Here is a 12490-nt window from a genome sequence, read left to right on the forward strand (position 1 = left end):
TTACCAACACTTACTTCACCTGGAATGGTACATTTTACAAACAAATTGAGGGTACCCCAATGGGTTCTCCCTTATCGCCAGTGGTAGCGAATGTTTTCATGGAGAAATTTGAGACAGATGTCATCCAGACATCCATCCTTGTGGAAGAGATACGGAGATGACACGTTCGTCATCTGGCCACATGGCCTGCCAGCACTAAACCAATCTCTCAACCACAACAATTTCATACACCCATCTATCACCATGGAAGTGGAAAAAAATGGTAAGATACCATTCCTGGATGTTTTGATTGAGAAGAGACCTGATGGCTCGTTGGGACACTCTGTCTACAGGAAAGCTACCCACACGGATGCCTATCTAAAGCCTGACTCCCACCACCATCCAGCCCAGAAGAATTCCCTCATCAAAACACTACACCATCTCCGACCAGCACCACCTAGCCAGTGAGTTGGAGCACATACACCAAGCCCTCAGGATGAACGGATATTTTGACCGTACAATCCGCAAAAGCTGTCTCCCCAGCCATGGGGAGACAACCATCTGAGGATCCAACCAATACCATCACTTTGCCATACATAGGAGGGGTTATCAAAAAGATTCCAAAATCTTAAACAAACACAAGATCCAGGCTTGTTTCAACACAGTACACAAAATCCATGATTTGATCCCATCTGTAAAGGATGTGATTCCTGACATGCAATATCCTGGTGTCTACAAACTAAGTTGTGGCTGTGGCAGCAGTTGCATTGGGGAAACGAAACGACATGTCTCGGACCGTGTTCGCGAACATAAGGCAGATCTGAAACACGGTAGGACCAATATCTCTGCCGTTGCTGATCATTGTTTTAACGCAGTGGGCTCACACGAACTTGCCTTTTCCAAGACGGACGTGCTCTGCAAACCCACCGGCTGTTATCAGAGATTTGTTCATGAACCCATCCAGATATATAAACACAGACACAACTTCAACCGAGAAGATGGGTATAAACTGAGCAGTCATTGGAAGGACGTGATTAACCAGGTAAAGTCTTAACTGGCTGTGATGTTTCCATCCTACCTGCCTATGTCAGCTGTTATTTCCGACTTTCTGTGTGTCTTTCTCTCTCTGTGCATCTCTCTCCAATGTCTACTCCAGTGACCCGGGTGCTGCCGCGGGGTCCACTTTCTGCCCTGTCTCCTTCCTCCCCACTTCTCTCTCCCCCCCGCCCCCTGCAGCCGATCTTTCCAGTGCTGCTGCAAGGTCCACTTTCTGCCCCGCCTCCTTCCTCCCCACTTCTCCCTCCCCTCCTCCCCTACTGCCGAGGCCTATATAACCTCGTGCCACGGCAGATCTCTCGCCTACTTCAGCAGTTTTTTTTCTTGCCGTGGTTGTCCCATCTGATGACGATTGCTTGTGTTGCGATCGAAACGTCGTGATCTATTATTTTTATACCTACGTGACTTTACCGAAAAAAACAAATACTGTAGTATGGATTCCCGCAGTCACGAAAGCTTCAAATCAAGATTGAAAATATATATATTCCGGCTTTTTTGTTCATTAAATAATGACCGTGATGATCCTTACTAGCGTGGCTGAAACACATCCAGCTGAAACCTGGACTGGAACCCGTGATCTCAGCAGTACCGGCTCAGTGCTCTGTGCTCTCAGCCGCCAGCCCTGCTGAGAACCTGGGCCTGACACCCGACCACCTCTACGCTCTCTATTTTTGTTGTTGTCCTGCATTAAGTGCAAAGGTTATATTATCGTAACTTCTAGTAAGCGTAGCTGCATATGAATGAGAAATAAGTGGGGTAGTCGTGAGCGGGGCCAAGAGTATTTCACCCTAATCAGCTTCATATCTAGATTCACATCTTGACAAAAGTTCTCAAAACATCTGTTAACTTTTAAATCTAGATTGACAACTTATTTAATCAGACCTTTTTGTGTTTAATTTATTGTCCTTCCTCCGCAGCTTCGATTATAATGCTGCAATATTATCACCATTATCACTACCTTCAACACCATCGCTGCTACCATCGTCACTGTCATAGCGACGATATTTGTCACCATCACGACTACCATCATCAACACCTGAACCATTACCAGTCGCATCATCACTCTAGCCAGTGTCGCCTTCACCAGCATGGTCAATTACCAACTCATTTACCATCATAAACACCATCATTACTGCCACCATCATCACCAACTTTCGTAAATTTCAGCATCATCGCCAAGTTCATTGGCACCACTATCAACATCATCTTCATTCCCACCACCATTACCACTATGCACTTCGTGTGGTGCATTGTGCAGTGCGTGTTATCTTTGTGCTGAGTGTGGTATTTGTGTCATGTATGTGTTTTGAGTTGTGTGCACAAACACGTCCATTGTGTCGTTTTTGAGTTTGATGTGTACACGTTCGCGTGTACGCGTTGTGTGTTTCTGCAGCATAAGTTGTGCAGATGGCGGCAAAGTGGTTCAGTCTGTAGAGGATCGGCATGGGGCCATAGGGACACAGCAGCCGGGAGACGATCCCTATCCTGTCCCTATGTGCCTCACAAAGTGAAATTGCACGAGTCAACTGGCTGCTGAGTAGCGTCTACAGTACACACACAATGTTGTCCCATGACTGACCACATAGGGACATATGAGTGAATTCAAACCGCATATAGTAAATTTTGGATAGAAATAGGTTAGCCACGTATATACACAAAATAGCGCAATCTGAAACCGAATAAAACGAGGCAAAACTGTGGATACAGATTAGTGAGATTTAAAATGATAAACAAAAGATAGAGATTATATAGTTGGAGACGAACCATATTGATTAGCCGTCACATGTACAGACACTGTGATGGACCAATTGAGCATGTATCAATTTTATTTCGACAAACTCACACAGCACTAATAGTTTTCTCTCAAGTTTATCTACCTCCTAAATATGCAACTCATTATGTTACAAATTTAGAAATGTATATATGCCTGTTCCAAAAATATTATTAAAATGTGATATTGTCTATTCTGAATGGCATCGTACCTTGTAGGCATATATGCGTTCCCTGCATGCCGAAGTCGGAAAAAGCAGATGACAAAGCCAATCAGCACCCGAATGGGAAGTTGGGAAACAGAATAGTACACTGTAAAAACCGAGACTGGGGTTAATTAATGTTTAGTAAATATATAGGAGTAGCCTATACATAAAAATAATGACTATGTGTAGTTTAGAATCACATTGAGCTGAATTCAACACCTTTCTATTAGTTATTAATTGTATTTTACTCAGTTTTGTTCAAATAAAATCAGCCATCAAAAACTGAGTAGAATTTAATTGTATTTTATCAGGAAAGTCAAAAATGCCAAAAATTTATTAATTTTACTAAGCGGGAGGTTTTTGAATTTAATAACGTTACACTCCCGCCCAAACTCGAGGCATTTTTTCGCGCCACGTGCATGTCAACCATCTTCTTCAACAGACACGTTTCAGAGACCGCCGTTCTCCCAAAGGTAAGACATGTTTTATTATTTTAGCGAACAGTTTTTTAACAAAGGTGTGGTAGCAGTTGAACACTGTTTTATGTTACTGCATGTTACCAGCATGCCAATTTAACTGGCTGTAACGTATATCAGAATTAACTAGCACAACGTTAGGCCTTTGGAAGTCAGTCTGATTCGACTAAAAGCACGAGACTATAATTTTTGTTCCGCACACGAAAAAGTAACGTGCGTGATTAAAACTAGACTATATTCATTCGGATCACAGCGTGTACCGAACCAAAAGTCCTGTACCTGCCGTTACACATCCAGTATATTATATCTTGGTGTTGATGTACGTACAGTATGCTAACGTTAGCTAGCTTGCCACCAGTCAGTTAGCGTCACCTTTACGTTGTGGCGAGCTTGTTGTGTAGTTGCTAGCTAGCTAGATGATGTGAGTGACAAGAAGTTGATGTGCTAAATTTGAGCATGAAAATTTGAATATTAAAAATAATAAAGAATTATCTTGTAAATGCGATTATATTGTCCTCATGTGATTAGAGACCTGGTGGCCTTGCATCTGATGCATGGACCTTTTTCTGCCTCAGGTTTTTGCTTATGGAATGGAAGTGTAAGATCTGCAAGTCTTTGTCTGCCACAAAAGGAAATCTACTAAAGCATTACAGACAACACGCAATATTTGGTCGTGGCCAATCCCAGCCATGCCTATATGACAGTTGCCCTTGCACATTTAAAACGCAGAGTGCCCTTCGCACACATTTGTCCAGATACCATTCAGATGAAGAAAGTCTACGGTCAGGAAACATCTCTGCTTTTAAGTGTTTAGTTTGCAATGCTTGTTGTTCTATAGAGAAGGACTACTTTCAGCATATTGGAAATCATCTGAAGAGCCAGGAAACTGTCTTTTGTGTATTTGAAGGATGCAGCTTTCAGACAAATATATACAATACATTTCTAAAACACAAAAGCAAAAGACACAAATCCTATTCTTTGAGTGATTTTAAGAAAGATGTGTATGAGAGTCGCCATAATCAGACTGTTGACCATTCTGATTTACCAGAGGCCAATGATGGTGAGGGCACTAGTTTAGATTGTGATCAGGAAAGTGCATCATACTTAGTTCTTCAAAGAATTGGCTTACTTCTGCTGAAGCTAGAAACCATCTATAATGCCTCAGTGAAGTGCATTGATGCCTTGGTTGAAGACCTTCAGTTCATTTCATCTTCAGTATCAGTTGCAGTTGTTAGGAACATACTAGATTCAACATTGAAGGTGAATAAATGCATTGTTGACCAGGCCATCGTAACTGAATTGTCAGAGCAGTTGTGCAACTTCCATCCCATTAGTACAGCACTTGGAGTAGGTGGTCCACTTGGTTCGGCTTTTAAGAGAAGAAAGTATTTTAAGGTGCATTTCCAGTGTGTTGATAGCATTGAATATATTATTGATACTGAAAAGAACAAGACCTTTCAATATGTGCCTATTCTCCAGACTTTGCAGGAAGTCTTGAAGAATGAAGACATTGCAGAAATAATTTTATCCAGAAAATCAAATAGTACTGGATATATTAAGTCAATTTTTGATGGAAAATCCTTCAAGCAAAATGTATTTTATGCTGGGGAAGAAACAAGACTGTCTATAATCCTTTACGTTGACGACTGTAATTATGCATGTTAAAAAAGATAGGTCCACCCGGATTGTGGATTATGGCTACTAGTATAAGTACAGGGAATGCAAGTCAATTCAGGTGATGTTTTAATCTCTTTTAGCTGTTTGAAAAACATATTGGCCCTTAGGATTTCAATTTGCGCATATAAAAAAGAAATAATATGAAAGTTTTTTTACAGATTTTTTTTTAAAACATTGTCGTAATTTAAATGTGCTAAAAAGACTAAACCTTGAATCACATCCAAAAAAGTAATCTGTGCCTGTAATGCCCACAAATTATAAATACCTCCAGTATTGTATCCCTATTGTACACATACATGATTTCTGTCTTTGTTTTGTACTTGTAATATGTTGAGACAAAATTGCACGAATAAATGTTAACCTGCTGTTCCTTTTCATGGTTCTTATCTTTTTCATGGTGATCGGTTGACTTAACGTAAGTGAATTGTGGCACCACGAAGGCATGATATTGGGTGGATTAGAAATAGAAAAGTTATGGCAACAGACCTTCAATATAAGTATTTTATTTAGTAAATCCAAATCATTTTGATCCAGATATTTAGTAAGCTTATATCAATTTCACCCAGACAATTAGTAAATGTAAATCAATTTCACCCAGATCATTAATAAATATTAATCAGATTCCACCAGATATTTAGTAAATCTAAATTACCATTGCTCAGATATTAAGTAAATATAAATCACTTTTCCTTGTAAAATCTATTTGGATTTACACAATTTTTTTTAGGCTATATAACTCATCATTTGGAATCATATTACTAAATACAACACATTTTAACTGTTGCTTTTATTACCATGTACTTATTTTTTATTATTATTTTTTAGTTAATTTATTCAACACTTTTTATTCAAAGTTGTAGTGCTTAAAATCTACTCAATTATATTACGTGTCACTTTGTTGCCATAATTTTTTTAAGTAACAATGTGTCACATTTTTTTACAGTGTAGAGGCTTTGATAAGATGGGCATGATAAGAATCACCAGAGCTGATGATGGTCGTGTGAAGCTGTCGTGTATTTTGCTTCCCAGGAATGAACCCAACTCATGCAGCAGAGGGGGAACAGGGGAATGGCAGGCCATAGAGGAAATAACCCTTGCGTGGGCAAGGAGTGACCCAGCATCTGTTTCTGAGAGAGACTTTACGGGCGGTGTCAGGTATCAGCCGTCTCCAAAGAACCAGAGCAGAACAGGATGTGCAAGAGAGGACCTATTTTTAAACACACCCATAAAACCTGCTGGCGACCCGAGGCCATATACAGGGAAAAGAGACAATTATGTCCCTTGCCGTTTCAACGACTGTGAATTAACAAACCCTGGTGTCTGGAAAGTTGAAACGTTCAAAATGACAACCGCCGCATATGAATAATCTTAAACATCGTGGTACTAAATGGCAATTTAATGATAGGATGTATTATTACATGATAATACAGCGTAGGGTCAGGAGGTTTTGAATGACTAGTTTGCATGTTTTATTAACACCCACTTATCCATACATAATTGTCATAAGGTCTGGGTTAAGCATATTAAACTTGATAATGAATTATGGAAGTTCCTATTAAACCTAAGGATCATTTAGAACAATATATAATCCTAATCATGCAATTCTCCATGATGAAAAGTAATGTGTTCAAGGGCTATAACCAGAGCCACGCCCGATCGCCTTTTGTCTCCCCAGTGGTGATCTTTATATGCTGCACCAGGTATTCGCTTTAAGGCCGGGTGGCCTTTGGGGGAAAACCAGGACCAGTTCAGATAACCGCCACTGTGGGGGGACATTAATACCCAGAGGAGAGGCCGTTTTCACACTTAAACACATGTGCTCGACACACACACACCGCATCTATGAGTTGAGAGACATCACAAAGGGCAATTAAGTGAGTCTGTGTTCACACAAGTGTTGGGATGACCTCTGAAGAAAGGAAATATGGCGCTTATGACATCAGGCCCCAGGATATGTCGAGAGCCAGGACGAAAGTTTAACTAAGGCCAAGCCGATGAATGCTCGAGGGGCGTGACAGTGGGAGGAGCTCTGGGCTCTAACATGACTTAGAGAATAACTGAAAAAAAGTAGAAATTCCTAAAAACAATAGACACAAATCATATTCATCAGTCTTGCAGAGGCAATCTCTGGGATTGGGCCTCGTAATTTGCTAAAGCAGACTCTTAAGTGTCCCTGAAAGTGTTATTTTATATTTTTCTTTACATTTTGATTCCCTTGCAGAGTCAAGGACCTCGCAAAGTAGTGTTGCGATAAGTTGCGTGGTCAAGGAAAATTGTTGATAAGCGCCCCTCGTGGCAAGGTGGCTTTATATAGCTCTCCCTCATGCTATTGTGCAAATGAATTCTCGATATAATACTGTGCAAAGCGGAGAGGTGTGAGGGAATTGTTGGCATAGAGCAACTTCCCCAAGTGGAGACTTGAGGTAAACACCAGTATCGAGTGTGCACAGAAATATTGCCCAGGCTACAGGCTGTGAAGTTCTGATAGTGGTCGACCTGACTGATATTGTACGAGGTGTGGAAAGGTCGGGAGTCTGTCTGAATTGCCATGTGCAGTCTTCGCCAAACCAGTGGCCGCCTACACGTCCCTGATCGCCGAGAGTGGGCCTCAACGGGTGCTCGCACACCAAGCTCCTCTCAAAGCTGCTGGTGACCGACTCACGGCGTGCCAGGTCAAGTGTTGTGGCGTGCAACCATTCTGCTGACGCGCTACAAGCGCTGGGTCAGCATGGCCGCAGCTGTGGACCAAGCCTGACAGGCGGACAGCCCCTGAGTGGACAGCGAGCAGCGTGGTCACAGCACGCTCCAGCAGTGGTCCAAGCCTACCGATCAACACTCCCTTGTGGGACTGGAGGTATTTTCGGGTACAGAGAAGACAGAAGATGAACGCCGACTCTTACATCATGTGACCACCCTGCTTACAGTCGGTGACGCCACCTCATACACGTGTAGTGTAATAGCGCCAGCTGGTGGACAGCAGCGGCAACCGTGGTGGACAGACAGTACACACATCGATGAGCATGTGCACGGGTGTGTGTTGGCAGGGCGGAGGAACTGGGGCAAGGGTCACGGAGGACCCCATTGGAAGCCCCTGGAACCTGCTAGTGGGTTCGGGAAGGGAGGCACGGCCAGGGCGGAGTTAGGCCGCGCTGGTAGGATAAAAGGAGCCGAGAGTGGGAGCTCGAGGCTGCCTGTTTTGGGATTGGATTCGTCTCGTCGTCGCTGCCGTCTTCGCTCGATATTGCGCTGTCAGATAGTTGTTGGCTGTCTCAGCGCCGTCAGTGTTAGACGGCTAGCGTCGTGTATAGGCTAGGCCAAGCGACTGTTGAGAGTGTGCAGGCGAGACCGTGAATGTTCTAAATTAAAGGTGCCTCCTGCAAACCTCGTCTCCGTATCACTAACAATACACACGGATCACACATGAACCAACTCACACCACACTTTAACACATAGGCTTTCGCGACCAATATTATTCATAATATAGGTTTTTGGGTCAGATCGCGTTATTTATAAATGTGTCGTAACCCTCCACCACCCGACACGGCCACACAGTAAAAAATGTGTCACGCTTTTCAAAGGACAAAATAATTAACTTTTTTAGCCCACCGGTGTGCTGTAGAGAGAATCAACAGCATTTTAAAATTTGAGTACGACGTTTCGCTGATAATTACAGTCAGCTTCATCGGGCAAGAATCGTGAAGCTCTCCTGTTGCTTCCAGTCTTAAATAGAGCAGCATCAGGGTGACGTCATTATTTAATTCAATTCAATCTGGTGCAGTGATTCGAGGCAAAGAGGGGGAGGGTATTGTAATTATATAGACCCTAATGATATTCTGGTGAGTTTTGATGTGATTTCTCTATTCACAAAGGTTCCAGTGAACGAGTCGCTTAAATTACTTGATACACTGGTAAAGAATACAGGTTTACCAAAAGATATTCCGAAACTAGCTGATCATTGTTTAAATAACACTTCTTATGGAGAGGCGATTTCTTTAAACAAAGGGAAGGAGCCACAATGGGCTCTCCTTTATCTCCTGCTATAGCCAATCTGTAAATGGAGAACTTTGAAACAAGAGCACTTGCCTCGAGTACATTAAAACCATCCTTTTGGTTTAGATATGTTGATGACACTTTGGTTGTCTGGCAACATGGTAAAGATGCACTTAATGATTTTCTAAATCATCTCAATGCACAAAACCCGGCTATCCAGTTCACCATGGAAATGGAGGTAAATAACATACTCCCGTTCCTAGATATTTTGCTGGGACGTGGTCTTAATGGCAAAATGACACACAGCATTTACCGAAAGAAAACGTACACTGATGCCTATCTGAATGCAGATTCACATCATCACCCAGCTCAAAAATCGTCTCTTATCAAAACACTCATACATTGGGCTAAAACAGTGTCAGATGGTGAGAGTCTAGTGAAAGAGATTAAACATGTTAAAGAAGCACTAAGACAGAATGGCTACAATAATGCTCAAATTAACAGAGCACTGAAGGCCAAATCACGAACGCAAAGCAACACTGCTGAAAGCGATAAGATTGTTCAAACAATCAAAATACCATACATCTCAGGAGCAAATGACAAATTAGCCCGGGTTTTGCAAAAGCAAAACATTAAAGTAAGTTTTGGTACAGTGCACAACATTCAAAAACTGGTATTTGGCACTAAAGACGAATTACCTAAATTATCAACAGAATATGTATGTCGGATTAATTGTTTATGTGGCAGATGCTATATTGGACAGATAGGACGTAACATCAGCGTAAGATTAAAAGAACACCAAAGAAACATTAAATTATCTCAAACACAACTGTCGGCAGTGGCAGAGCATGCTTGTCAACAAGGACACTCAATTGATTTTGATAACGTTGAAGTGTTGTGTAAAACTAATTATTACTGGTGTAATGCGGGCGCGAGCGACCTCCCGGATGTGACGTCACGGAGAGGTGGAGTTATGTGACGTGGGAGCAAGGTCCGGGTCCTTAAGGGATGAAACCGGAAGGAGACGGGAGAGAGTGAGAGACTGAGCAAGGGTAAGGCCACGCAGGGCGAAGCCAGGGAAGAGTGGCACCGTCGGCCAGCGGTGACCAACTAAGGGAGCAGCCAGCGGAGCTGCGGGAGGAGACAGCAGTGGGGCTGCTGGAGAGAGAGAGCGGTTGAGGAGCTGCAGCGAGGACAGCCGGGGAGGCTGTGTATGGGAGACAGCAGCAAGGCTGCTAGGAGCTACGGGAGCGACAGGGGGACAGCCGTGAGGCTGTCCGAGGCTACGGGAGCGACACGAGGAGAAGCTGCAGCGAGTACAGCCAGGGGGGGCTGTGTGAGGGTAACAGCAGCGAGGCTGCTAAGAGGCTACGGGAACGACGGAGACCAACAGCGGAGCTGTTAGCGGTGACGGGTGTAACAACAGCGTCGGCACCGTGTGGAAGTCTCAAGGAGGACAGCCGTGTGGGAGACAGCAAACGAACCGAATAAAGGACACCAAGCCAGACATCGTGGTCGAGTCTTTTATTACATTGGTGTCGGAAGTGCAACGGCATGTCGAAGCAAGTGAGAAAGAAAATTATTCCGGCGCCAGCATCGGCTTCTTCGTCCGACGACGACGACTTCCCTCCAACCATGGATTCTGCTGGGGTGGTGGAGGAGAGCCCTGCTGAAGCGAGCGCGGGGACTGGAGTTGAAGATGTCGCCGCGGTGGCGGGCCCGCCAACATCATCGGACGCTGATCCACGGTGGCAGCAGATGGCGGAGCAACTGGAGACTCTCAAGGACGTCCTGGCGCAGTTGTGTCATCTCGTCGCGCCAAGGACGGAGACGGAGAGAGCAGGGAGTGCCCCACAGGCCGCCACATTGTCTTCGCTTCCGACGCCATCAGCCACGCGGCAGGAGGCCGCCATTTTGTGCGTTCCGCGGCGGGAAACCGCCATCTTGACCACGCCGCGGTTCGACGCCATTTTGAATTTACCACCGGAGGAGCCATCGGTGGAGGGCGGAGTAAAGAGAAGTCAGAGTCGCCATCTTACCACAGTCAAGGAATTCGCCATCGGCGGCGATTGGAGCGCTTTCGCCTGCAGATTCTTGGCGGTGGTCCATTCGGCGAGGTGGACCGATGCTGAGGCCTTAGAAGTGTTGCCGACTCTTCTGGACGACGAATCAGTTAGATTTTTTCGTTCCATAAAGGCCGAAAAGAAGAAGACATTATATGGAGTTTTTGAAGAAATGGCCGACGCCTACGAGCCACCTGACGATGCGCATCGGCGATTTGCTCAACGACAACGAGCGCCCGAGGAATCGCCCGTTGCATACAGGGGTGCGGTGCTTGATTTGGCCATGGCCGCATATCCAGAGACAACACCTGACCTGCTCGAGCCTCTCATCTTGGGCAAGATGCTCGAGCTGTCTCGGGATCTTGGGATTCCCATGCCTGTGTGTGGGCATGAGAAGCTCACTTCCCGGGCGGCGGCAAAATGTCTCGATGCACAATTCAACCTCCGACGGTGGAAACAAGTCGTGGCGTGGACGGGGGGGCCCGTCGCAGAGGGTGGCGCTCTGGGTTGGGACCCTACGAAGGCGGTCTATGTGCTGGATGGGGGGGGCCCTCAGGAGCTGACGGCCGCCTCCGGTCCATGGTCGGGACGCGGCGGGCCGGGCCCGCGTGCCGCACCACCGGTACGGGGCCGGCGGGATGCAAGGCCTGCGCTTCGACGCAACGACGCCGAATGCTTCCGCTGCGGGCGGAAGGGCCACTACGCAAAGGACTGCTGGGCCCGCATCCCGGGTCCGCCGCAACAGGAGGCCTCATCAACGGACAAGCCGACCAAGGAACCTCCGAAACAGGCAAGTCGGCACACACCAGACACCCGGTAAGGCTTTGCACCTCACCCATCACCTTCGTTGCGCGATTCAAATGTTGTTGTTGAGGTGAGGCCATCGACGGGGCCTTGTCGCTCGGTGACGCAGTGGCGCAAGTTGGCACGGAGGGTTGTCGCGGCCGCTACGGGTTCGTCCACTGTACCGGGGTCTATACAAGGGGTGGACGTGCGCATTTTGGTCGATTCCGGGGCGTCCGCGACTATTATTTCAGATGTCATTTTCCATCTGTTGGGCATCCCACCCGGGGCCGTGCGTCCGGTTTACGGGTCGTGCGTCGCTGCGAACGGGGGTAGCATGGGCATCGTGGGCCAGGTGGATGCTAAAATATCTATTGGGGAGGTGTCGGCCTCGGGCATTGTGTTGATTTCAAGGTCCTCGGCAGTTCCTTGTTTATTGGGCACTGATTTCCTGGCTAAGATGCCTATTTTGATCAAAATTAATGAGAAT

The 12490-nt window shown here is 45.4% G+C and overlaps 1 protein-coding gene across 1 annotated transcript; it reads left to right on the forward strand.

Moving 5' to 3' along the window:
* Nucleotides 1-3432: 3432 nt before the first annotated feature.
* On the forward strand, nucleotides 3433-7869 carry LOC133348497 (uncharacterized). Its single transcript, XM_061561335.1, has 3 exons — nucleotides 3433-3484; nucleotides 4063-5135; nucleotides 7721-7869. The coding sequence occupies exons 2-3, from the start codon at nucleotides 4073-4075 to the stop codon at nucleotides 7867-7869; spliced, it is 1212 nt and encodes a 403-aa protein (XP_061417319.1). The 5' UTR covers nucleotides 3433-3484; nucleotides 4063-4072.
* The last annotated feature ends 4621 nt before the right edge of the window (nucleotides 7870-12490 follow it).

Source organism: Lethenteron reissneri, chromosome 27, assembly GCF_015708825.2.
Source record: "Lethenteron reissneri isolate LAM-NWPU_2019-01 chromosome 27, ASM1570882v1, whole genome shotgun sequence".
In the NCBI taxonomy this organism is placed as follows: Eukaryota; Metazoa; Chordata; class Hyperoartia; order Petromyzontiformes; family Petromyzontidae; genus Lethenteron; species Lethenteron reissneri.